Here is a 26,673-nt window from a genome sequence, read left to right on the forward strand (position 1 = left end):
TTAATTTCACTGCCCTTCTTTTCTGGTTTCTGTTCTTTTTAAAGGTTTTTTAAACGTGTTTTTTAAAAAGAGAAGGCCAATTTTTTGGTTGTTTGGGGGCCCGGGGAACCCTTTGAGTGGGCAGCTTTAAATGTCAGGAAAGTTTTGATGACTTTCGTTCGCTTAAAAAGGTGATTTAGGGGGATGGCTTTTTCCCAGATTTATGGAGATTTTATTTTTGATTGTGGGGTTAATTTTGGAATTGGCGGTGTGTTATGCAATTTCAGTATAATGGGAAAAAAAAGGGGGAAAGGGCACTGAAAAGGCCCCTTGCATACGCAAGCAAAAATTTAATTTAAGGCCCCAAAGCTTTTTGGTAACAAGGGGGAGTTTTAGCAGTTGTTACATTTTTAACTTTGTTTAAGCAGTTTTTGGGTTTGGACGTTCATTTTTAATCAGGTGTATCTTCTTCATTAAGGGGATTAAAGTCCTTCAAAAAACCTGAAAAATTTTGGATGGGAATGGCTGGAAGTGCTATCGCAATATGATTTAGATTAGAGCATGGAAGGGGTCTAAACACTCCAATGCAGATTTCTTGTTTAAGGATTTTTCCCTGGGTCCCTTTTTACATGTAATTGCTATTTATGGTAGTATATTAAATGAAAATTTCCCTGCGGGGTTGTAAAGAGTGTAGAAGAGGCTTGAAAAAGTGGTCAGAGCTTGGCCCGAATTCGATGATGGGAATTTCCCTTTTATGACAAAAAAGGCAAGGGTAAAATCAATTTTGGGCAAAAACAAATCATGATTCCGCAAAGCCTAGGGTTCATGTGTTTAGTGTAATCAATTTTTTTGTTTATGGGGGATGAATTTTTTTGGGGAGCATTTTTTCAAAACATATTTGCAGGGAAATGTTGGTTTCGGGGTTAAAAGCATTTGCTTGGTGAGGCGTTTTCGGGGGATGAGCAGAAGTTGAAAGTGAAACAGAGGGTAACGTTGATTTTTTAGGGGATTTCCCCCAGGGAAAAAAAGGACATGGCAAAAACAAGTATGCCGGAGGGGGCTGTATCCGAATAATCAAAAACCAGCTGGGAAAATTTGGTGTATAAGTTTTCAAAATTTGGTTTGGTCATACCTAAAACCCGAATGATTAAAAGCGAAAAAAGATCCAGTATAGGGGAAAAAATTTTAGCATGGATGGTCAACTTTTGAATATGAGACCAGCCCTGTTTAAAGTTGGGTGCTGAGGGTCCAGGGCCCAGAAATTTATGGTTACAGTGGACTCCTCTTCATATTCGAGATGGGGGGTATTATTTAGGAAAAATTTTTACAGAAAAATAAGGGGACCCTAGGGGCCTGGAAATTTTCTTTATTTTTAAGGGCCCCAAGTTATTGAAACTTCCCCAAAAATGCAATTTTTCTGGCCATTTAGGTTTTTAAGGGAAAAATTTTGGGGGAAAAATTTTAAAATGAATTTTACTGGTTTAAAATGTTGCTTTTGTGAAAATTTTGGATTTAAAAAATGTGCTTTTTTTTGGTGCTAAGGAAAAAAAAACCCCAAAAAAGAAGGCTTAAAGGCCCCCATTACAAGAATTTTTCATGTTGGGTTTCCCATGGACAGGGGTTTTTTCAGACATTTTAGGTCCATTTCCCCTTTTGGAACAAAAAAAAGTTTATTGGTTTTTTATGGGCAATTTTACAAAATATGTTGGGAATTTTTTGCCTTTCCGACCAAAACCCCTGAAAAAAGTTTCAAATAAATTTTTGTTTGAATTCTTTTTTTGATTTGGGCTACCTTTGACTTGCATTCTATCAGGGGGGAAAAAATTTCGTCTGCTGTTTTGGCAAAAAGTGTTGTTTTATGGAAAAAAATCAAACAAGTGTAACCCTATCGCGCGTCCTCAAAAAGGTTTGGTAGAACGCTTTAATCAGTCTTTTCTAAAACCTTTTTTTACATATGTGAATGGAGAACCCGACAAAATGGGGTTTGTATTACCTATAATGACCGTGCTTACAGTCAAGTGTACATGAAAGCAACCCCAAAATCACCAAACAAGTTAATGTTTGGAAGAGAGTTCAATTACCATTTAAAATTTTTTAGTTGGAAATGTTTTTCCCCGTGCAAATTTTTAGAATCCCCCCTGACTTTGTTGCTGATTTAAATGGAAAATTTTGAAAAAATACTGTATTTGTTCGTGAAAACTTTGGTAAATCTTCGGGAAAAACGAAACGAGGGGCTTGATTCAAGAATTTTTTAAAGTTACAATGTGGGTTGATATTGTTTTTCTGCCTTGGGCTCCCTTTAAGAATGGTGGGGAAAAAATCCCAAAATTTAAAAAGGGGTTCAAGTATTTGGGAAAAAAACCCCTTTTTAATTTCCAGAAAAATAAGTGACTTGTTATTTTTGGGAAAATCAGGGGCCCTCAAAAAACAAAAGTTTAAAATTGTGCCCCATGACGGTTTAAAAAAAAAATAGTGTTCAACATTACCACAATGGGGTTTTTTGGGGTGCAGAGAAAAAAATACAACCAAAAATCACTGAAAAACCCGCAACAATTTATTACAGGGATTAATAACAATGGGAAAAAGGGCATTACCCCCTAGGGGGGAAAATAAAGGAAGGGCAACCTGATAGGCTGGGATTCCCAAAAAAAGGGGGGGCTGTAACATGTTTAAAAATTTTCCCGAAACCCTTTTTGCCCCCGCTAAAAATTCTGTTTTTGGGTCGCGCTTTGATTTGGTATTTTAAGGGGAGGCACAGGCCCGGGCTTTTACAAAATTTATTAGCCATATGTTAAACCGAAAGCTTTGTTGTAAAATTTAAAAATTTTATCAAAAATAAAAAAACAAAAACAATTTTTTGGGTTTATTTTTCAAAAGACAAATTTTCGGTTTTTTTTATTTTTATACAATGTTTCATTATGTTAAATGTGGGAAAACTGTGGTTTTGTATTTCACTGTTAAAATCTTCTTAAAAGACATCAGGGAAGAAAAGAGGGAGAACTTTTTTAAACCTTCCTGGCAATGGAAAATTTTTTGGTTTTGAAAAGTGGACTTATACAGGGGGACAAAATTTTTTGAAGGAAATGTGTCAGGGGTGCCCCGGGCGCACCCTCAAATCAAATCTAAGTCAAAAATGTTGTATCCCGTTAAATTTTTCCCGCATAAAAATTTGTAAAACTACGCCAGTACATTTTTGCATGTAAATACGTTTTTATGTACCGAGAAATAATTCCGTATCAAGTGGGGTGGACCCAGTTCTATCTTCATCAGTAGAAAACCCGGCAATGGTATTAATTTTTACGAAAAAATTGAGTGATATTGGGAAAACTTTGCCGCAGCCCAAAAAAAAAACAAAGGGGCAGGATCTTACCAAAAAAAAAATTTTTGGGGAAACAGCTTAATTTTAAAAGAAAAAAAGTAGACCTATTAACATCGAAGTTAAAAAGACACCCAAAATCTCCTTTTAAATGAATAGCAACGGCCAAAAAAATATCCCAAAAATTTTCAGAAACGGTTAAACTTTACACCTTCCAAAAAAAAAATAAGGTCTACTTTCGACCGGAAAAAAAGCATTAGGTGCCCTTTTTGGAAAAACCCTTTTAGAATTGAATAAAAATGTGCTGGAAGTTTTAAAATGAAATATAGTTTCGTTAAAAAAAATAGGTCTAAAATAATTTAAAAGTGTTTTATATTTGCAATGGTTTTTACCGCAGTGTAACGTGTATTAAAAAAAATTTTTTAAAAAAAGTAACTGGAAAAAAGCAGCTTTCAAAAAAAATTTTTAAAGGATTTTTTTTTGAAAGGTTTTGCCCAGCAAGCCCAATGACACTGGTACCATTGGATATTTTTTTGGGAAACCCAAAGTATGTTTTTTTACTTTTGTTTGTTTAAATATGAGTTCAATTTCGTAATTTTTTTAAAACTGTTGAGGGCAGTTTTGTTTCAAATTTTAAAAAATTTTTTGTTAAAATTTTACATATTTGTTGCTGTGTTTCAAGTATTATTTGTTTCTCTACTATTTTGTGAGTTAACCTTGATTCATGTTTTTTTTTCAATGAGTAAAAAAGTTTCAATTTTTTGAATAACAGAAGTTTTTAATAATGAAAAATACGTTTTCTTCCCGGGTAAGCAAAGTCTTTGAAGGGGGGAGTGTTGCAGAATTCAAAGGAAGTTTTCGGGAAAAAGGGGGATTTTTTAAACTTGGGATTATGGGCTTTTATTTTTTAAAGGTTATATTAAAAAATTATAAATAAACCCTTGTCTTGGGTTGAAATTAAAAAGGTCAGCCCTTTTTGTTATTTTTTTGTACAATAAAAAAAGACAGCCAAAAATTTGGGAAAATTTGCCCCAGGAAAGGGTTTGGCAGGTTATGTTTGTGCAGGTCATTTTAGGGGCTTTGTTCTATTTATTTTTTTCCAGCATTTCCGCATTTCATTGGGGCTGCCCAAAAAATGGACAAGTAAACAGATTTATGAAGAAAAGCAAAATTTTCAGTTGTAAGATTTTTTACAAAAAATCTTTGGTTACCTGGTTAGTTTTTGGTCTATGGGTTTTTCCCCCTTCATCCCGAGTAGAATGTTCAAGGTCAGGAAAAAAAAATTTTTTTTACCCCCTTTTTTATTTTATATAGTCTGCATATCTTTATGGGATTCTATGTTGGTTTATATTGAAAATAAAATAGCAAAAAAATCCTACTAGTCTTTTATTTAGTTTTAAAGCCACTTATTAGTATAAAACCCTTACTTTAGGTTTTTTTTTCTAGTCAATATGCAATTTGAATATGCTTACTCAGTCTTTTAAGTGCAATTTAGACACTGTCTGCACAACTGGGTTGCGCACACTAGGTTCTTGCGCAAATATGTTTAGAATGAATGTTGCGCAAAGGTTGGGCAGCTTTAGCTGCGCAGAGGTCGCGCAAGAGTTACTGTTGTAAATGTTGGGCAGAGCAGTGGTCGTGCCGCGCAAGGGTTGCGTAGTGCAAAGGTCGCGCAGCGCAACTATTTTGCACACCACCCTATCACATTTTTGCACACTACCCTAATGCGCAAGAGTAAGGGTATAAAAGCTTAGAATGTTTTATTTTAGGAGAGGGGAAAATGAATGAATTAGTTAAGAAGGGAATTGAAGGACAATAATAATGCCAGATCTATAGAAAAGATGTTCTGATTGAATGATATTGAGAAGTTTTAAATATGATTTTGTATAACTAAAAATGCTGTGCTGCAAAATAAATAACTGGTTTTGTTACTATACTCTGTGTTTTAGTTTTGTTTGACCAACATAGGAAAATTCACGTTATATGAGAGAAATAACGTAACAATATGCACATTTTAATCCAAGTGTGTTGTTATAATGTTATAACATATTGTATATGTAGTACAATATTGTTTATACATCATTGACAGATATCAGTTCATTATGTTATACTGCAGTAGAAAAAATTAGGTGCCTTCCAGTAGGGGACTTTGTATTGCATGGCAATACTTCATTCACTTGTTTTTCCTGCATTCCAATTAAAAAAAATGAAATTTAGTAGTTTTTTTCTGTATATCAGACAGAAAACAGCTCTTCTTTCCAAAACATTCAGCTTTTAATAGAAATTCATGTGCTTTTGCTCTCCATGCTATTGTTTACATATGTTATGATTTAGGGTGTATAGCTTTGGTCATTTTTAGCTGACCTACCACTTTGTGACGGTGAGCTTTTATGATCGCCCTTCGTCCGTTGTCCGTCCGTCTACAATTTCCTTGTGAACATGACAGAGACCACATTTTGTATTTGATTTTTATCGAACTTGCACACAACTTGTATGGGCATAATATCTCAGTTCCTTTCGAAAACAGGTCAGATCCCATTATGGGTTCCAGAGTTATGGCCCTTTAAAGGGCCAAAATTTGCTATTTTTGGCTTGTGAACACGATACAGACCATATTTTGCGATCATCTCTAGTAAATATCTCGGTTCCTTTCGAAAACTGGTGAGATCTCATCATGGGTGCCAGAGTTATGTCCCCTTAAAGGGCCAAAATTTGCTATTTTTGGCTTGTGAACATGATAGAGACAACATTTTGCAAATGACTATAATTAAACTTTCACACAACTTGTATTGGCATAATATCTTGGTTCCTTTATAAAACTGGCCAGATCCCATCATGGGTTCCAGAGTTTTGGCCCCTTAAATGGCCAAAATTTGCTATTTTGGCTTTTGCAGCCATATAGAGACTTCATTTACAGTTTGATTTGATACAGACTTGCAAAATATCTTCAACAACAATAAATCTTGGAGACCATGATGAATCTGTCAGATCCAATCATGGATTCCGGAGTTAAGGCTCCTGACTGACCCCTGAAAGAGCCAAAATTTGGTAATTTTTACCTTGTGAACACCATAGAAATGACTTTTTACATTTGATTTTAACCACGCTTACACACAACTTGTCACAATAACATAAAATTTCAAAAACTGGCTAGATTCCTTTGTGGGTTCTAGAGTTACTGTCCCTGAAAGTGGCAAAATTTTCTATTTTGGCCCTTTCAGCCCTATAGAGGTTTCATTTATGCTTTGATTTGATACAAACTTGCACAGAATAATATCTTAATAATATCTAGGCCTGGATCGAAACTGGGTCATGTCTGGTCAAAAACTAGGTCATCAGGTCAAATCAAAGGAAAAGCTTGTTAACAGAGGCCACATTTATGACCCTATCTTCATGAAACTTGGTCAGAATGTTTATCTTGATGATTTCTAGGCAAAATTTGAAACTAGGTCATATGGGGTCAAAAACTAGGTCACCAGATCAAATCAAAGGAAAAGCTTGTTAACACTCTAGAGGCCACATTTATAACTGTATCTTCATGAAACTTGGTCAGAATGTTTGTCAGCATGAAATATTGAGAAAAAAATTATCTGGGTCATGTGGGGTCAAAAACTAGGTCACCAGTTCAAATCAAAGAATAAGCTTGTTTACACCGTAGGGGGCACAGTTTTTAATTCTATCTTCATAAAATTTGGTCAGAATGTTTGTTATCATGAAGTCTTGGACGATTTCAGATCTAGATCACGTGAGGTCAAAATCTAGGTCACTAGGTCAAATCATAGGAAAGCTTGTATACACTCTAGAGGCCAGGTTTTTGCTCCAATCTTCTTGAAACTTTGTCAGAGTTTTTGTTTTCATGAAATTATGGACAAGTTTGAATCTGGGTCATGTGTGTAAAAAAACTAGGTAACTAGATCAAATCAAAGAAAATGCTTGTTTACGCTCAAGAGGCCACATTTTTTTTTTGTCCAATCTTAATGAAAATTGGTCAGAATATTTGTCTCCATGAAATCACTAGGTAAAACATGTTTACACTGTTATGGTGTGTTACACAGGTGAGCAGCTAGGGCCATCTTGGCCTTTTTGTTTCATTATTAGTTTAAAAACCACATCTAAACAAACTTCCCAAGATTTTTTTTACTATAAATGAGAATAATAATGTATTCTCTTTTCAAAAACATTCTTCTTTTTAAATTTCTATCAAATACTTTTCATTCACTGACATTTTTACATACACACTGATTTAGTCAGTAGAGGATAGCCTTGATTTTCAGTTGTTGACATATGAAAAATAACACAACAAACAAACATTTAAAATGTATGTAAGAATGTCTATCTGCATGCCAGTAAAAGAATGATATGAAAGTTTATGCAATAATTCAAGTTTAAATAAAAAAATTATCAACCTATCCTCTATACCCTAAAATCCGCTATACCCTAAAGCACTGTAGTAAAAACATATAACCAAATGCAAATGACATTAAATGAAAAAAAAAATCAATTAAATTGAACAGACGGTTTAAATGAAATGAATAAATAGATTATAAAAGTTTGAACTTTATGGAAGAACTTAAACTGGGCAAGGAATGCCTGAAAATAAGTTGATTTTATATGATATGAAAGTCATCCTCGAGCCTTTCATATAAACGCTGAAAGAATTTTTAAAATCGGACCACAATTGAAAAAGATAATTATGACAGTTAGAAATTAAAGAAAATGGCTGATCATGGAGGCAGCCATTTTAGTGTGTTTATGATTTCATTTACACACTGCTGAATTCTTTATTTAGAAAATAACCTTTTAAATAGATTAATTTCATATATTGTTTGAGTGTAAGATGTAAAACATGGTAATTTCTTTTATTATAGCTGGAAAAAGTAGAGAAATTATTTAACAGAAATAAGTAAATACAGTACAAATATGTATATAGAAATTTCAAAAATCTGCCATTTAGTTTCTTGTTACCATAGAAACAAAATGGCCAGCCACCATTTTGATCAAATATTTAAATGCTCATAACTTTCTCATATTTAGGCCGATTTTGAAAATTCTTTTACTTTTTTAAATGATTTAAGAAATTCTAGCAGACAAAATTAACATTAGAACAACATTGCCTTTTCCTTTAAGTGAAAAAAATGTTGGGACTTGACATATGTTACTTTTGGCTTGTAATAATTCGACTCAAGGGCAGGCCTGTTTCTTAAAAAGACAAAAATGTTTTTATTTTTTAGCTTTATCTTCAACCTGAATGTAATGTCATTTTTTTGATGGAGTGAAACAAGCTCTTGAGTTTTTAAATGTCATCCATGCGCCATTGGATTTACAAGGGGAATTATCCTTGCATGCAGTTGTCTGATTGTTCAACATCATGTGCTCAAGAAAAAAACAAAAGTCCATCATGAATGTTCAACATAAACAAGTAAATAAATATCAGGCCTGGAGGCAATAGTATTTCAATTATGCCATAATCTGTCAATTTAGTAGTTTTACAGGACCGCAGCATTTCACATGACAAATTACGAATTAAATCGAAATATGACATTTAGTGATTTGTCACTTCGTACTTACATGTAGGTCAATTTATGTGATGTGCAAATGAGCAAGAGTAATTTTTATATTGCATTTAGTCGAAGTGTTCTTTTTTTTTCCTATGTGGATATACACAAAATATGGATGGATTTTATATATAATTTTTCGAGTGTGTGTTATGGTTAATTAAGAGTTATAATGATTCAGTGAACTGTGTGGTATTCATATATCTGCATAAATTGTAATGGAATTGCTTTTGTGAAAGTGAAGCTTTGTAATGAAAACATATAATTATTATAGTCTTTATATTGCCTTTTCTTTTTCCAACGAGCGATTTTTCAGAAGAATAAACATTTATTTTTGAACTTTTGCATAATTGTTGAAACTGACCTTGTTATTCTTTGTGCAGATCAGTAAGTGTCAAATGGGTGTTTTAACCTGCCAATGAAATATTTTAGTTATTTTTCACTCCACTACATTCTGTTACTGCAAAACATAATTTCATTAGAAGGTAAATAAATTGTACAAGTAATGATAGATTGTACAAAATTTTGTTTTGTGAACTTTACTCTGTTACCACTTTCACACTGGTCATGTAGACTGATTAAAGTGATTTCAACTTCCTCTTAGTGCAGTTAGTAACTTAATGTTTGTTTCTTTTTATAAAAATTAATACTTTTGTAAACTTTTGAATATGTAATGTGTTTTCACCAGTTAGAAGAGGGACCGAGATCGGGGATTTTTTTTAAGTAGGAACAGATATAGTACTCTGCATCTACTTTAACATCTTTCTTTATCATAAAATGAGAGATTACAGTTACTTCCCTGACTGTCTAGGTATTTTCTATGACCTTTTTATTGTGACTTATCTGCAGCAATTGATAACAACAACAACAACCATAATCAAGTTTATGTCATATCTCACTAAACAGTGGTTTATGATTGATTTGTTTAATTTTAGAATGAGTTAGTTTTACCATGCAGCTTACTTGTTGACATTAAATTTGAATTGTTGAACAAACTTCATAAGAAGTTACTATTACTTCCCTTTAGTGAAGACATCATGAAGAAATGCTTTTTCAAATACAAGACACCAGTGCCCATTATATTTACCTAGTGTGATATAAATATGACTATTGGCAGTACAAATAAATGACGAAGAAGAAAGATGGGTGAATATTACTGTGGTAACTGTTACTCATCTTCACAAGACAACAGTTAGGTCAGCTTTCCCATAAACACCTGTCTATTATTCTTTAGTCTCTTTAATCATAATTAACATCCTAGTGTGGTCACACATTATACATGTAATATGTAGAGATAGACCCTAAAATATTCAGTGATAGTAATACATTAAATAAAGTCTAGAAATTGATTTCAAAGTCCTTGAAATAACCAAAAATGATTTCACAAATGTGAAGTTTATGATAGGGCTAGTACTTATTAACAGAGATATCTATTAGTTTACTTCCCTTGCAATTACACAATTGAGTGGAAAATGAAAACTGTTTTAGACACAATATCATACTTTTGTGCACAACAAAAACATTTAGGATATATTCATTTGTGTTTGATTTACCCCTCAAAACATGGTTCCTATGATTCTGTCAACTTATATTATGGTAAAATATTAAGTTTTAACAAGTCAATAATAAAGTGAAGTACCAGTAAGTAAATAATAGTGCAGATAATACAGTTTTGCATGTATCAAAATGTCACAATAGAAACACTTTTGTAATGCAGAACACCTGGTAGGATTAGTAAAGGTGCATTTATATTGATCTCTATTTCCTATGCCTATAATATGTGGTTTACCTGTACCTGACTATTCATTTTTACCAGTTTTATGTGCACCATTTAATATAAAAAATGTATTATAATTTTGTAATATTTGTCTCCAAGCTTTTCTTTCACTGGGATGCTGGTATTGTGATGATTGTGGTTGTAGCTATATACTGTATAATGAGGATATATAAACCAAGTTTTACAGTTATTCTTGCATAAAAACTACTTTTTTCACTGGATCCGCCCATGTATTAACGGGAGAAAAATCGTGTGCAAACAAGGCAATTCACGTGCTGTTAATACCCGATTTTTATTTTTGAAATGCTTTCCCAGGGACGTATATGTAATTCTGCGCAGATTGACATCTGGTGTCTGCGTCTTTTTTCTTTCATAAAAACCTCTTCTTGAAGCATTAAAGATGCAATCTAAACCATAGAATGTTTTACTGTATCAGTAACTAACGCCAAATGTGCTGCCCCCAACATTGTTCGTACTCGTTTCTTCCCTTGTTTACTCCCCTTTTAGAACTCTGCGTCAATTCAGATTTTGTAGACAACCGTGAATGTTAAAGAATCGCGTGTTTACCTGTGCGATTTTTTGTTTTTAGCCCACCATCATCAGATGGTGGGCTATTCAAATCACTTTGCATCCGTGGTCCGTCGTCCTTCCGTCCGTCCGTCCGTTAAACATTTCTCGTTATCGCATCTCCTCAGAAACTACCAGCGGGATTTTGACCAAACTTTGTCAGAATGATGTATTGGTACCCTAGTTGTGTCTCCCTGAAAATCAGACTGGTTCAACAATTTTTTATTAAGGCCATGCCAAATTGATATGTCGTTCGTCGGAACTACCGCATCAATAATTTCATTCCTGAGAAAAAAAAAAATAAAAATTACCCGCCCGCACGTACATAAAAATCTCAAAAAAAAAAATTATTTTTTTTCGATAACGCAGTCCGGAATATTAATGGCAAAACAGGTTTTATCGCTGTTTTAATGCGTCAAAGTGATATTGATCGGATTTCATGCGTCCGTAATACATGTAGCTGATGATCCAAACTCAAAAAGTCAGGAATTATGGTGTTGTTCATCATTTGTTTTAAACCTGGAGTGTCTGTGCTAGTGCCACACATGGCCTTTGATGTGCCGGTAGGTAATGAAATAGGCACATTCTACTTTTGTTCAATACAGTGAAAAGAACGAAGCCCGACTTGTAAGACGTGCACGGGGATGCAGTTAAAAATATTTGGAAAGATTGTTCAGATATAAAGTTTTCAAACCATTTGTTATCAGTTGTTTAATTCAGCATGTTAGATCTAGAGCCCAAAGCTGAGGCCAACTACTATCTTAAAAAAATATTTGTTCACAGATCCTGACCGATCTATCACATTGTCTCGGCCCAAATCTTTTTGAACGTAACTTCTTTAGTACAGCAGTCAGATATTCTATCAAAACGCATTTAGTCAATTTAAAAATTGTTTAGCTTTTCAAATAAGTAGTGTTCATACGAAAATAATTTGTAACCCCAGTTTTGCCTGTTTGTACACATGACGCCAGGATATATTTAAAATTGGCTGTAAATTGATTGAACGAAAGAAACTGAACAAAAAAACAGACTTCCCCAACTCTAAATTTCTAGTTCAGTCAAAGCACAACAAACAACACTTTTAAGGGTGGCCATATCGGGATCATTCTTTGTCCGTCTGTTATTATTTTTGCCTGAAATGAATCTCTACCACAAAAGCTTAAGCTAGCCTGATCATGAGCTGTTAAGAAATTATTCCAAAGGGATTCGAGCAATGTCGAAGCATCTGTATGCCCAACTCCGTTTGGTCTCACTGGTCAAGTGGTTTATTACTTCCCCTCACCTCTATGGGTTGGAGTTCCACTAGGGGCACAAATTTGTTCATGTGTCAAAGCCATCTAACTGTGTTTCAGAAGAAATGTTATTCCACACAATCATGTGCCTGTTTTGTCTTAAATATTCCTCATCATGTGCCATTAAATAGGCACGTCTTCCGATTAATGTAGAAAAATCAAAATTAAAAGTAAGACACCCATTCCTTAGTAATTAAAATTACAAAATAAAAAAAATAAAGTGATTCAGTGAGTTTTGGCATGAATTTATTTGCAAAATCATTCATGTAGTCTTTAAAACATATAGAAAAGCTATATACTGTGTTACCCACACTGTAAATGTTTGATTTCTGTGTTATTTCTAAAGAAATGTTAACTTTATATATAATCATAACCGCCTCCTCAAGGGTTCAAGCTGGGAAAAAAAAAAAAAAAAGCCCGCTCGCTCCATGTAAAATCTACCCGCCTCTGAAAAAAATCAAAATTGAGAAAAAAAAAATAAAATAAAAATTTCGCTCGCCCGCTCCTATTTTTTTGGAAAATTTTCCGAAGAACTATTAATCAATTTGGTATGGCCTAAGTTATAGCCCTTTGTTTATTTCTATAATTTACATAGATTTATATAGGGAAAAACTTTGAAAATCTTCTTGTCCAAAACCACAGAGCCTAGGGCTTTGCTATTTGGTATGAAGCATCATCTAGTGGTCCTCTACCAAGATGATTCAGATTATTTCCCTGGGGTCTAATATAGCCCCATCCCGGGGGTCACATGGTTTATAAAGACTTATATAGGGAAAAACTTTGAAAAACCTCTTGTCCAAAACCACAGAGCCTAGGGCTTTGATATTTTGTATGTGACATCATGTAGTGGTCTTCTACTAAGATTGTTCAAATTATCCCCCTAGGGTCAAATATGGCCCTGCCCTGAGGGTCACATGGTTTACATAGACTTATATAGGGAAAAATTTTGAAAATCTTCTTGTCCAAAACACAAAGCCTAGGGCTTTGATATTTGTAATGTAGCATATTCTAGTGGTTTTCTACCAAGTTTGTCAAAATTATCCCCCTTGGGTCAAATATGGCCCCGCCATGGGGGTCACATGGTTCATATAGACTTATATTGGGAAAAGCTTTTAACAACTTCTTGTCAATAACCTACAACATTCAAATTTGGACAACATGTATGGTTTTGAGTGGCAAGATGAACCTTGACATGAGTTGACCTTGATTATGACCTAGTGACCTACTTTCACATTTCTGTAGCTACAACCTTCAAATTTGGACCACATGCATAGTTTTGTGCACTGAAAAGAACTTTGACCTTGACATTGACCTAGTGACCTACTTTCACATTTTTGAAGGTACAGGCTTCAAATTTGGACCACATGCATAGTTTCAAGTTCCGAAATAAAATTTGACCTTTATTTTGACCCAGTGACCTACTTTCACACTTCTCAAGCTACAGCCTTCAAATTTGGACCACATGCATGGTTTTATGTACTGAAACAAACTTTGACTTTTACATTGACCTAGTGACCTACTTTCACATTTTTGAAGGTACAGGCTTCAAATTTGGACCACATGCATAGTTCTGTATTCCGAAATAAAATTTGACCTTGATTTTGACCTAGTGACCTACTTTCACAATTCTCAAGCTACAGCCTTCAAATTTGGACCACATGCGTGGTTTTGTGTACCAAAACAAACTTTGACCTTTACATTGACCTAGTGACCTACTTTCACATTTTTGAAGGTACAGGCTTCAAATTTGGACCACATGCATAGTTCTGTATTCAAAAATAAAATTTGACCTTGATTTTGACATACTGACCTACTTTCACATTTCACAAGCTACAGCCTTCAAATTTGGACCACTTGCATAGTTTTGTGTACCAAAATGAACTTTGACCTTAAGACTGACCTAGTGACCTACTTTTACATTTCTGTAGCTACAGGCTTCAAATTTGGACCACATGCATAGGATTGTGTACCAAAACAAACTTTGACTTGACATTGACCTAGTGACCTACTTTTACATTTTTGAAGATACAGGCTTCAAATTTGGACCACATGCATAGATTTGTGTTCTGAAGTGAAATTTGACCATGATTTTGACCTAGTGACCTACTTTCACATTTCTCAAGCTACAGCCTTCAAATTTGGACCACTTGCATAGTTTTGTGTACCTAAATAAACTTTGATCTTAAGATTGACCTAGTGATCTACTTTCAAGTTTCTCAAACTACAGCCTTCAAACTTGATGCACATGCATAGTTTAGTGTACAAAGAACTTTGTCCTTGAAATTGATCTAGTGACCTACTTTCACATTTCTCAAGCTACAGCTTTCGAATTTGGACCACATGCACAGTGTTGTGTAGGGAAATGAAATTTGACCTTGAGCTAGTCAATTAGTCTTGAAATTTGGAACACTCAAAAATGGCACATTGGTGGGCGCCAAGATCACTCTGTGATCTCTTGTTAGGTATCATATTTATGATTTTGGTAAGTATCAGTCAGTATGTTTTTATCTAATTTCTCGAAAAATTTATATAAACAGCTTGGAAACTTGACACTACGTTCATACTCATCCGTACTCCAACTGCGTGTCCGTACTCAATATAACTCGAATGTAAAGTTATTATTCTTGAAATTGTGATCGAGTCCACCAAATTGTGAAATGATATGAACAGTTATTGGTAATTTTATGTTTGTAATAATGAGAGATAAAAAAAAATGCTTGAAAACCTTCAGGATGTGCTTTTGATAGTGTTGTTTATTTCTGGGCCCTGGATACAGATATTTAAAACATGTTTACCGTTTCTAAGAACAACAGGAATGGTAAATAAAAAATGTACCGGAATCGTCAAGTCATCACATATGAAAACAATACATAAATCGTCGTGAAATATATTTTTTTATTCAAGAATAGCGACAATAAACGTTTCGGTCTCGGTCACAAACAATCCCGCGGGCTTCTGCAGACGTTAATACACACAAAAATGTGTATTATCCCTACAATAATTAATGGGCTCATCTTCACATGCATGCACTTTTAAGAATTTTTTGCCAGAGATTTATATTGGAGGGTTTACAAATCAAGTTCTGCTTTGGTTCTGGATGACATTATGCCCTGTTGTACTTTCACATGACATTTTAAATTGGAGTTAAGCCCCTTGGTTCTTTATGTCTTTTTTTAAGTGGAGTTATGCCCCTCGGTTCTTGATGACATTATAAGGTAGTTCTGCACGTTTAGACCAAGTTTTTTACTACAATGTAGAATTTGATTTAACAATGCATGATGCACTTAGAAAAGTTGGCAAATAAAAAAGTTTATAGTGTTAAAATGTTTGCTTGATTTTTTGCTAGACTGATTTGAAGGGTGTGGATATCACACAAAGTTTTACGAGAGTCTGTGGAAAAATCACAATTTTGATGGTACTTTCTCAAGTATAAATTTTTCCACAATGCAGATTTTACTGAAATTTCTTGCAGTTTTAAGCAAAACATTTGATTAAAATAGGTGAAATAAATAAAAATGTACAAGTTTGTGTGCTTGTTTTTGAAATATTTACCCACCATTGAAGAGACCTGCATATTTAAAGTAGTTATAAGACATTTCATGTCAACATTTTTTATATCATTTATTTTTTCCTTAGAAAGAGATAGACCAAGGTCATTTTAATATTTTTATGCCCCCGAAGGGAGGCATATAGTTTTTGAAACGTCTGTCCATCTGTCCGCAATTTTCGTGTCCGGTCCATATCTTTGTCATCCATGGATGGATTTTCAAATAACTTGGCATGAATGTGTACCACAGTAAGACGACATGTTGCGCACAAGACCCAGGTCTGTAGCTCAAAGGTTAAGGTCACACTTAGATGTTAAAGGTCATATTTCATGATAGTGCATTGATGGGCGTGTCCGGTCCATATCTTTGTCATTCATGCATGGATTTTAAAATTATTGGGCATGAATGTGTACCACAGTAAGACGATGTGTCGCGCGCAAGACCCAGGTCCGTAGCTCAAAAGTCAAGGTCACACTTAGACGTTAAATGGTCATATTTCATGATAGTGCAATGATGGGTATGTCCGGTCCATATCTTTGTCATTCATGCATGGATTTTAAAATAACTACGCATGAGTGTGTGGCAAAGTAAGACGACGTGTCGCGCGCAAAACTCAGGTCCGTAGGTCAAAAGTCCTAAACTCTAACATCGGCCATAACTATTCATTCAAAGTGCCATCGGGGGCATGTGTCATCCTATGGAGACGGCTCTTGTTACTCATGGATTGTCATTATATTTAATGAAAATATTTTTTGTTTACCTATACCAAGTCTGGGCTTTATTCTACATTAACCTTACATGACATTATTTCTGGTTTATCAAATGTGTGGAACTTCCTTAGAGAATATCACTTGAATGTTATATGAAGCTTGTTATACATCGTGAGCCTAGTTAAACAGTCTAGGTCACAGACACCAAATTCATCTCTATGAGTAAAGGATGAGTGACTGATCATTATACACAGTAAATGGATGATACTACATGTTTCTTGTCTTACCTTTTCATGTTTTAAGGAGGATATAACATTTTGTTGCAGATGTAAATCTTTTATTTCTTTGTAAACAGAAGGCTGGCTTTTTATACTGGTTATCTTACAATGAAATACTGATTAAGTATCATCAAAATGTTTTTTCTTTGATATCTCTGGTTATTGTTGAGGATTGATGTACATGGTTAAATGTTAGGATTTGTTTTGTTGTCAATGTTTAATGTAAGGATCCATGGTTAGTGTAAGGATTTGATATCCGTATTCAGTGATACAATTTGACATCCATAGTTAATGTTAGGATTTGACATCCATGCATTGTTACTGTATGCCCGGGGCCCGGTTATCAACCGTTAATGTCCGTTAACGACACACATATAAGACATTTAAGTCATAATAGACATTGGGGTTGAACCACAAGTTTTAACAACATCACAAGTTGAACCTCTTTTCAACACTATATGTTTAGTTTGATATATCCATGGTTAATGTTTAGGATTGAAAGTTGTTATAGAACCTGTTGTAATCTGGATCAGCCAGAATGCAGAGAAAAACATAGATTTCTGTTTTTAAGATGCTGCTGAAAACAATTTTAAATAATTTATGGAAAAACACAATACAGCAGTTACTGGATATTATAATGTAACAAGCTTATTAAACAACATACTGTGTAGTAAAATGCTGGAAGTACTGAAACGTTCCCCAGCGACACCAATGTACGCAGTTGTAAAAAGGGGGAACCAGGCAGTGAATAAAGAGAACGAGACAATAAATAAAGGGAATGAGACTGGTTCTGTTAGAACCAAAGTTCCAAGAAAACCAACTAAAGTTTATAGAAGAAATACAGAAAAGCAAGCCAAAAATAAAGGTAGGGCGGTAATAGAACATTAGATAAGTTATTTCTGTTTTTATATGAAGCTGAAATTTTATCATTATCTGCTGACAAAGGCACAGGGATATAGTACTTGCATTGTTCGTCTTGTCTTTCTGTCGGAAGCCCTCAATCTATGACATGGTTTGGGGTATTTAAATAAACATGGTAGAAATGTTAACTACTGTAAGGATATGCCACCCTGCAAGTTTCAGTGAGATATTAGATATATGCCTTTCAGACATGTATGAATATTACATATTCAATATTCATATTTAATATTATTCTATATCTATTTTATTTATCCAATCGTGAATGTTTATTTGCAACACGTGACCGTACAGTATATAACCATATTGGACGCACGAAAATACTGTATTTTTTCCGTATTTGGACAGTCCAACTGTCCCATGTTAAACATATGATAAAGCCCGAAACGCATGAAAATGTTCCAAATGTGAATCGGGTGAAGTAGGCGCTCTATGTACAGAGTATGATTATGCGTCTTGATATCAGGATTATTGTAAGTGTATCTCATGGCAAATATATATTTGCACTCATACCAAGCTGGGAAAATACAGAAAAAGGCAGAAATACAATATTCAGTGAATCATTTTTAATTAAAACTAAAATAGAATAGATATATAGAATAAAAAGGTTATTTAACATTGTACTGTACAATACAAGATATATTTGGACTTGTACCTAGCTGGGAAAACCATACTGAACTCGCCTAGCGGCTCGTCCAATATGGTTTTCTCTGCTGGGTACTCTCCAAATATATCTCCGTATTGTACATAACAATGTTAAATAACCGAATATTATATAGCGTTTTTATTATATTTTCACATGGTTTTAAGGATTTCAGTAAAACATGTGGCCCTGCAAGTTTCAGTTGGACTTGCTTCAGGAAGACAAGATTTATGGCCCATTGTACTTATATATATTATACATAAATAAAACATTTTCTGTCCTTCCAGAGTCATGTCTCAGACATGGTTTAATCGATTTCAATAACACATGAATGAGTGTTAACTGCTGTCGGGAAATGTTGCCCTGCAAGTTTGACACAGATTGCATGAAGAGAATTTAGAGATTTATGGCCCTTTCTTTCCTGTAAACATATTACATAAATTGATTGATTGATTGATTGATTGATTGATTGATTGATTGATTGATTATCTCATCTGATTTTTTGAAGAAAAAAAAATGATGAGTAATTGTCATCACTTAATCAGCGTCGTCGGCGTTGCTTGGTTAAGTTTCATGTTTAGGTCAGCTTTTCTCCTAAACTATCAAGGCTATTGCTTTAAAACTTGCAACGCTTGTTCACCATCATAAGCTGACCCTGTACAGCAAGAAACATAACTCCATCCTGCTTTTGGCAAGATTTATGGCCGCTTTTGTACTTAGAAAATCAGATTTCTTGGTTAAGTTTTGTGTTTAGGTCAGCTTTTCTCCTAAACTATCAAAACTATTGCTTTAAAACTTGCAACACTTGTTCACCATCATAAGCTGACGATGTACAGCAAGAAACATAACTCCATCCTGCTTTTTGCAAGAATTATGGCCCCTTTTGGACTTAAAAAATCAGATTTCTTGGTTAAGTTTTGTGTTTAGGTCAGCTTTTCTCCTTAACTATCAAAGCTATTGCTTTTAAACTTGCAACACTTATTCACCATCATAAGCTGACCCTGTACAGCAAGAAACATAACTCCATCCTGCTTTTTGCAAGAATTATGTCCCGTTTTGGACTTAGAAAATATCAGATTTCTTGCTTAAGTTGTATGTTTAGGTAAACTTTTCTCCTAAACTATCAAAGCTGTTGCTTTGAAACTTGCAACAGTTGTTCACCATCATAAACTGACTCTGTACATCAAGAAACATAACTCCATCCTGCTTTTTGCAAGAATTATGGCCCTTTTTGGACTTAGAAAATCATGGGTAGGACAATATTTCTTTTATACAGAGACAAAAAAATCAGGTGAGCGTCTGCACCCGCAAGGCGGTGCTCTTGTTTCAACATATGATGTATCAGTATAACAGTGTCATGGCAAAATATCATTATACATACAATAAACAATAAACAAGTTTGCATGAATATAAATTGAAATGTGCCAGGTCACAAAACATTATATGCCAAGGATAACACAAAAAAAGAGTAAAGATAAGCTCAATACACTTATTTCCATTATGGTCTGTAAACAGGTTTTTATTAACTTGTCTGATTTAAAAAAAAAAAAATCTACCAGGTATTTTTTGCCAATAAAAAAAAACTGTGAAAAATAAATAGTAACATTTTTTCACAGTTTTATTGAAGGGCATTCCAGATTCACACTTCATGTCCTGACATGCACATGTACATTATGTTATAGTTATATTTGACTTTTGCATGTCTATTTTAGTGTTGTTTTTGTTTCAGATATACATATTCAGTATATCTGTCCTGGATGTGGATTAAAAATATAGAATAGTTTGTAAAAGGATATAATATTATGTAACAAAAATCATATCAGGGCTTTAATAAGTTTTTAAGTGCCATCCTTTTTATTTTAATAGTGCTTAGAAAATGTTTGTGTTGACCAAAGTGAAGAAATTACTGTCAGATTCCAGTAAGGATGTCACTTATGATAAATTGCGGCAACAGTCAAAAATCTTTCATTATATAAGAAGAAATGGAAGAAAAGTTCAAAGTTACAGAAAAAATATACATGAGGAGATCAAACATTGTCAGTGTCAAGGTTATCTATACTATATTATTTGTGTCTTATTAAGGTAGAAAGATCATGTTTATCAGTCTGTAAAATGCTGAAAAGTACAAGTTAACTTATAAGGAAGCTGTTTGATATTCATTATTTAACTTGTGACACTTTCATGCACCAGTAAATTGTATGTCCTAAATTTTTGTTATCCATAGTTTAAATTTAAAAAGTAAAGCAAAATTATGAAGTGCATGTAACTTTTTAGTACCTGTTTATATACTGCCCTTTTTTCTAGGTTTAAAGATTGTCAAGGAGTGGGGTGTGATATATTTTGTTAAATTTCTAACTCTCAAGTAAGCCTACATTCAACCTGCCTGGATGAGGTGTTAATTAAGTTTGAAAATCCTGTGGAAAATGCTGGTCATGTCTGTAATGGATACTTGAACTTGTATGGTTCTAAATTAGTTTTTGTGCCTCCACTATGAGTGGTGAGAGCATATTGATTTGGTCTTGTCTGTGTGTGCATCCGTCCTGTCCTTCTGTCTGAAAAAATGATGCACCTAGCTCAAAAAGTATTTAATATACATTGAAGAAACCTTGCATGTACTGTCGCAAACGAGTTCACTTCCATGGGGGGTAGGTGGTCTACGAATGTGCACATCGCAAACTATATATCAAAATGTTTGTAAGAGTCTTAAGTTTCCAAAACCAGTTGATGCCAGAATGCAAGTGGTGGGCAAAGTGCTCAAATTCAAGATGGCCGCCAATATGGCCGCCGAAAATTAAAAATCATACTGTACATATTGACTGGACAATGTATTTCAAATTTAAAGGCATCGTCCTAGTCTTATACTAGTTTCTGTTGCAGAATAGATTAAAACATATTATATTTCATCTTTAACTAAATTGAAATAAATTCTTACAAAATATGATGGATTTTGCATGCAAAATGATCAGAAAAATTGTTGTTTTACATACATCCTTTTAATAACTCTACCACTTTTAATTACTTAATTATATTTTACAAGTTTTATGCTTTATAATGTTCAGAATTTCCTAAACTATATCATAAGTATTTGACATGACAACTTTTAATTAAATTATTATCTGTTAATCCAGCAATCAATGGCTAAGTAAACAGCTTAGTGGGTGGGGTAAATCTATGTACACTTACATAAAATATGTGTAATACCTTAAAATTCATATTAAGTGAAGGTGCAGGTTTTTATGCCCCCGGCATCTACTGATGCGGGAGACATATAGTGATTGTCCTGTCCGTCTGTCCGTTCGTTCGTCCGTCTGTCCGTCCGTCCATCCGTTCGTACGAGGTTAACCAGATGGGACCGTTTCGTCTAGCATCAGTACCCTAACTAGAATGACTTGATACTAATGCAGATGTAACCTGTGACCATTCCTCATCTTCAGACATCACCTGACCTCAGTTTGACCTTGACCTTGAACTATTACATGAATAAAATGTGTCATATACACCGACATTAGTAAAACTAAGTTACATAATTGGTGTGGGTAATCAGTAAATGATGAAAATATATCATTTTCACATTATGACACGGTTCGATCTTTAAGTAAACATATGTACGCTAAAAGTAACTAAAACATGCTGAAATGTAAATTCGAAGATTAATTTAAGATTAATAGAATATTTCTTTAGCAATCACATAAAATACTGATTTAAACTTATTCGTTTTCTTGTAAAACGACAATGTAAAAATTATTAATATACAACATACGAAATAATGTCTTCACATTTTATGTTTAGTTGTAAGCTTGTGAGATATGATAATATCAGTAAAATATGGAATACTGCTCTGCAATGACATCTTTTTAAGATTTGAATAAATAACCTTTAGAATGTTATTAAATTCTAAAAAAAAAACATACATTGAACACATATTGATTGATACAGACTGACACAATATTATTTAAGTAATCTACATGTAAGTCATGGTTTTGAAACAGCAACTTCTGAATTTTATTTATTTGTTATTTAAGAAAGCATATGTTTTCTCATACTTTGTAGTATGAGGTAATTATAGCAGAACAAAATGTAAGAAAGCCTTAAATTGAAGAAGGTCTTTGAGAACATATGCAGGAAGCTATCTAGGCACTTTTTAATGGGGTATCTTTGTATACGTCAAATACGCACAACTCATACATAAACTGTATTTGCGATTTAAAGTTTACTTGTAAGACGTAAGTAGTTTCTGTAAAAATAAAATGCTTACTTTTATCTATAGAAATGAGTTCATCTTCGGGATCGCATCACGCGAATATTCAGAGGGGCCAAGCCCCCGCCTCCCGTATGTCTGATCAAGCAATGCATACATCTTCGAACCTTATGGATGGCACGAGGGATCATACCCCTTACCGGAATACAAATGATATTAGTTCATCTTTGGTATCACATCATGCAAATATTCAGAGGGGCCAAGCCGCACCTCCAGTATTTCTAAACTGACGGGTCAAGCAGCATCGAACCTCTAGGCTGGCAAAGTGTGCCAGACTCCTGCTGCATATAAACCAGTTCTGACTATGGCATCAAGAGGTACTGGGGGACAAGTACCTCCGCTGGTACAAATGTGCCCACATCGGTTTCCGTGCCAAGTATTATTGGCACCGGAGGACAAGTACCTCCACATGGTACAAATACGCCCGCATACGTGTCTTAGTAGTGGTACCAGGGGCAAGTACCTCCGTCTGGTACGAATACGCCCTCATCAGCTTTTGTGTCAAATTATCTTTTGGGTGGTTCCGGGGAATGTGCCCCGCAGCAGGGTACAATTGTACCAGCATCCAAGTATATATGCCGCTTTATCCTATGAGTGGGAGTGGGGTACTTGACCCTCATCATGGTACAGCTGTACCAGTTTTGGGTACGGTACAACAATCTAATGCTGAAATATGGAATAGGCTGTGACCGCCCGACATAAAACAGTCCACTTTGGTACAACCACCCAATTATAGGGGAGGAACAGGGCTGCAGGGCCCTACAACAGGTTCAAATGTGCCAGGAACTGTGTTCGCACTACATCTTACAGGTGGCACTTGGAATCAATCCCATCCACTTGACGTGGGCCAGAACGCTATTGTTAGACCACCCTACCATATGGATAGCACAGGCGATCACCCCCTCCTATTGACACAAATGTACCCGCAACAGTTTCTGCACCAAAACCCAAAAGTTGTATTTAGAATAATATCCGTCCACCTGATCAAAACGCTCTGGTTCGACCAGCCTACCCTATGGTTGACACCGGGGTTCAGACCCCTAGAATTAGTACAAATGTACCGCCTATGGCTCCTGTACCACATCCCACCGGTGGAACAAACGGTGGTTCGAGCCTTTCCACATGGAGCTAGTGACCATGTTGTTGCACAAACACCCTACTGTATGAGTGGCACACTTAGTACAAATATACAAGCTCCCTCTCGCGTAGCGCAACCCAGGGGTAGTCATTTGTGTCAACCCCTGGGACCCGGAATAGGTATCGTTGGGGTTCAATCCATTCCAACCAGTATAGCTGGGTCCGGTCTGGCCTCAATCCAAAATACTACAGTTGCTGCACTGCCATCTTACCATACGACTGTGTCCTTTGCGCAAATGCCCGCTTATGTATCTTTAGTGGCCTCGACACCATACACTATGGCTGCTTCAATGCCACCTGATGCCGTGGCTACTCCCATGATCCACACCCCAGCTTATGCAATTATGCATGCTAGGACACTGCTCCAAGTGCCTGCCACAAGGGCACAGATCTTACCTAGGGTAAATGAGTCGATTGCGGCTCAGATCATGTACCCTTGGGTAGGTTCTGGTCTGTTATATTCGGATTCAAGAGCTACAACCCCTTATGAACATCAAGTGAGTGCTGTGGTTCAAGCCAATTTACCAACCAATGGTTCCATCTTGAACCAGGAAACCTGGGCCCTCAGGGTCTATTGGGGACTCAACAGCAGGCGCATTATGTGCTCTCCAGTAATTCTTGTTTGCAAGACTATAATAACTTGGGTGTGCGGTTTATGAACCAAATGGGGTTGCCCTCGCACAACCTTCTGCAAGACCCCCCCCCCCCCCCCCCCACACACACACACACACACTGAAAGATATCTAGTCAAAACTTCAGTCTGCTACACAACGCCCAGATGAGAGCCTTGACGATTGGTCAGATAGGGTGTTAGAATTGGCCACTGAGGCATTTCCATCCGTTGACCAGCCATTGATAGAATCACAGGCTGTAACCCGTTTTTGTTATGGAATGTGGGACGTAAGTGCAGCTGAACATGTGATCCATCTCAAACTAAATTCGGTACGCTCATGCTTAGAACGTACTAAGGAATTTCAACAGTGCCATAATGCATTACAGGGCAATCTGTCTCCGCATAAGGAATGTCCAAATATTAGGGCTAATAGGGAGTCAATTCCCAGACGTTCAGAGAGGCTTGCCTCCAGTACAGACTCAGATAGTTCAAGTCCGACTATTAGTTCTAAAGTCGCTCCAGCCCCAACGCAACATGCCCTCTCAGAGTTACTAAACAGTATGATTAAAGTCCAGGAGACCGCTAGCAAAAGCCAACTTAAATACCAAGAAAACGCTACTAAGCAGCGGACAGATTTGTTGAAAGCTATGTCTGAGCTTACCGCCAAAGTTGATCAATCATTGTCTCCCTCTCCGTGTAGTCCCGGAAGAAACAAGTCTCGGGAAACCTGTCCGGGTTGATCAGGTAGTCCTTAGTCGGAATGGGGGAGGCTGCTTTACTTGTGGGGGAAGTCATAGGTTGAAGAATCGTATTTTGCCTAGATCTCCAGGGAGATGCTTTAATTGTCAGGGAGATCACCTGAGAAGAGATTGCCCTGAACTGAAGGAGCAGAGTGATATGATGTAAGATATTAAACCAGGGAGGTTACCATTTTGTATAGTGTATGTTCTCAAGGATCTATTTCTCCCTGCATTTACCACATGGTTGGCAGGGAATGTCCAGGCCATTTTGAGTATTCACCAGGTTACCTACTGGAAATAATTAATTTCAATTTGTTGGGCATTTTGTCCATTGGGTTTTCCGATTTGCCAGCCCACATTTGTTGGGCATTTTGTCCTATGGGGTTTTCAGATTTGGCGGCCCACATTTGTTGGGCATTTTGCCCTATGGGGTTTTCAGATTTGGCAGCCCACATTTGTTGGGCATTTTGCCCCATGGGGTTTGCAGATTTGGCGGCCCACATTTGTTGGGCTTTTGACCATGGGGTTTTCCGATTTGGCAGCCCACATTTGTTGGGCTTTTGTCCTATGGGGTTTTCAGATTTGGCAGCCCACATTTAATGGGCAGTTTGTCCCATGGTGTTTCCAGATTTGGCAGCCCACATTTGTTTGGCATGACTGCCCAGACAGTGGCAGAAATTATTGGAACATGCACAATGGGTGTTTTGACCCTCACAGCCAAAAAAGATCGGGCCCTTTATTTCCATTGGAAGAGCGGACAGTTTCGTTATTTCCTGTAACTTTGGTGTAATGAAAGTTTCCCTTGATCTATGTAATTAAATTAAGCAGTGTTTATTCACTGTGTATTTTGGTGTAGGGGAAATATTCATTTATTAGATATTTGTATATGAATATTTACATTTATAACCTATATCTGGTATGTATGTATATACCTATGTTCTGTTTCGTTTGTTTTATAAATGTCCAAAAAAATATTACAGTTTACTCTATAAATCACAATACAATTAAATAATCAACATATGTAAGACTGTTATAACGCAAAGAAATCAACAAGCTATAGCATATTCTTCAAAGGTGTTGCTGCCGGTATAAAATATAAGTCATAGCAAAAACATTGCGGCAGCCATCTTGGCGGCCATTTTATAAATAAACTTGGTACGTTTCGTCTAAATATATATTTCGTACTTTATACATTGTTTTGATAATGAAACGATAGTATGATGTATACAAAACTGAAGATGATATCAATTTATTTTTTATTTTACCTGTTATTAGATATACATTGTATTCTATATTGAGTTACCCCACCCACTTATAAATATATATATTATCAATAATTTGA

General features: G+C 35.4%; 1 protein-coding gene across 9 annotated transcripts in view; it reads left to right on the forward strand.

Moving 5' to 3' along the window:
* Window positions 1–26,673, forward strand: part of LOC123546976 (lymphocyte cytosolic protein 2-like) — a 212,788-nt gene that overhangs the window by 112,631 nt on the left and 73,484 nt on the right. The window contains exon 1 of one of the 9 annotated variants that reach the window (XM_045333683.2): window positions 17,510–17,887. The exons of the other annotated variants lie outside the window; for them this stretch is intronic. Within the exon in view, the coding sequence (XP_045189618.2) occupies window positions 17,623–17,887 (265 nt within the window). The 5' untranslated portion in view covers window positions 17,510–17,622. Of the gene's footprint in view, window positions 1–17,509; window positions 17,888–26,673 lie in introns of those variants that run through there. 9 annotated transcript variants of the gene reach the window in all.

The sequence above is a fragment of the Mercenaria mercenaria genome, chromosome 9 (assembly GCF_021730395.1).
Source record: "Mercenaria mercenaria strain notata chromosome 9, MADL_Memer_1, whole genome shotgun sequence".
Lineage (NCBI taxonomy): Eukaryota > Metazoa > Mollusca > Bivalvia > Venerida > Veneridae > Mercenaria > Mercenaria mercenaria.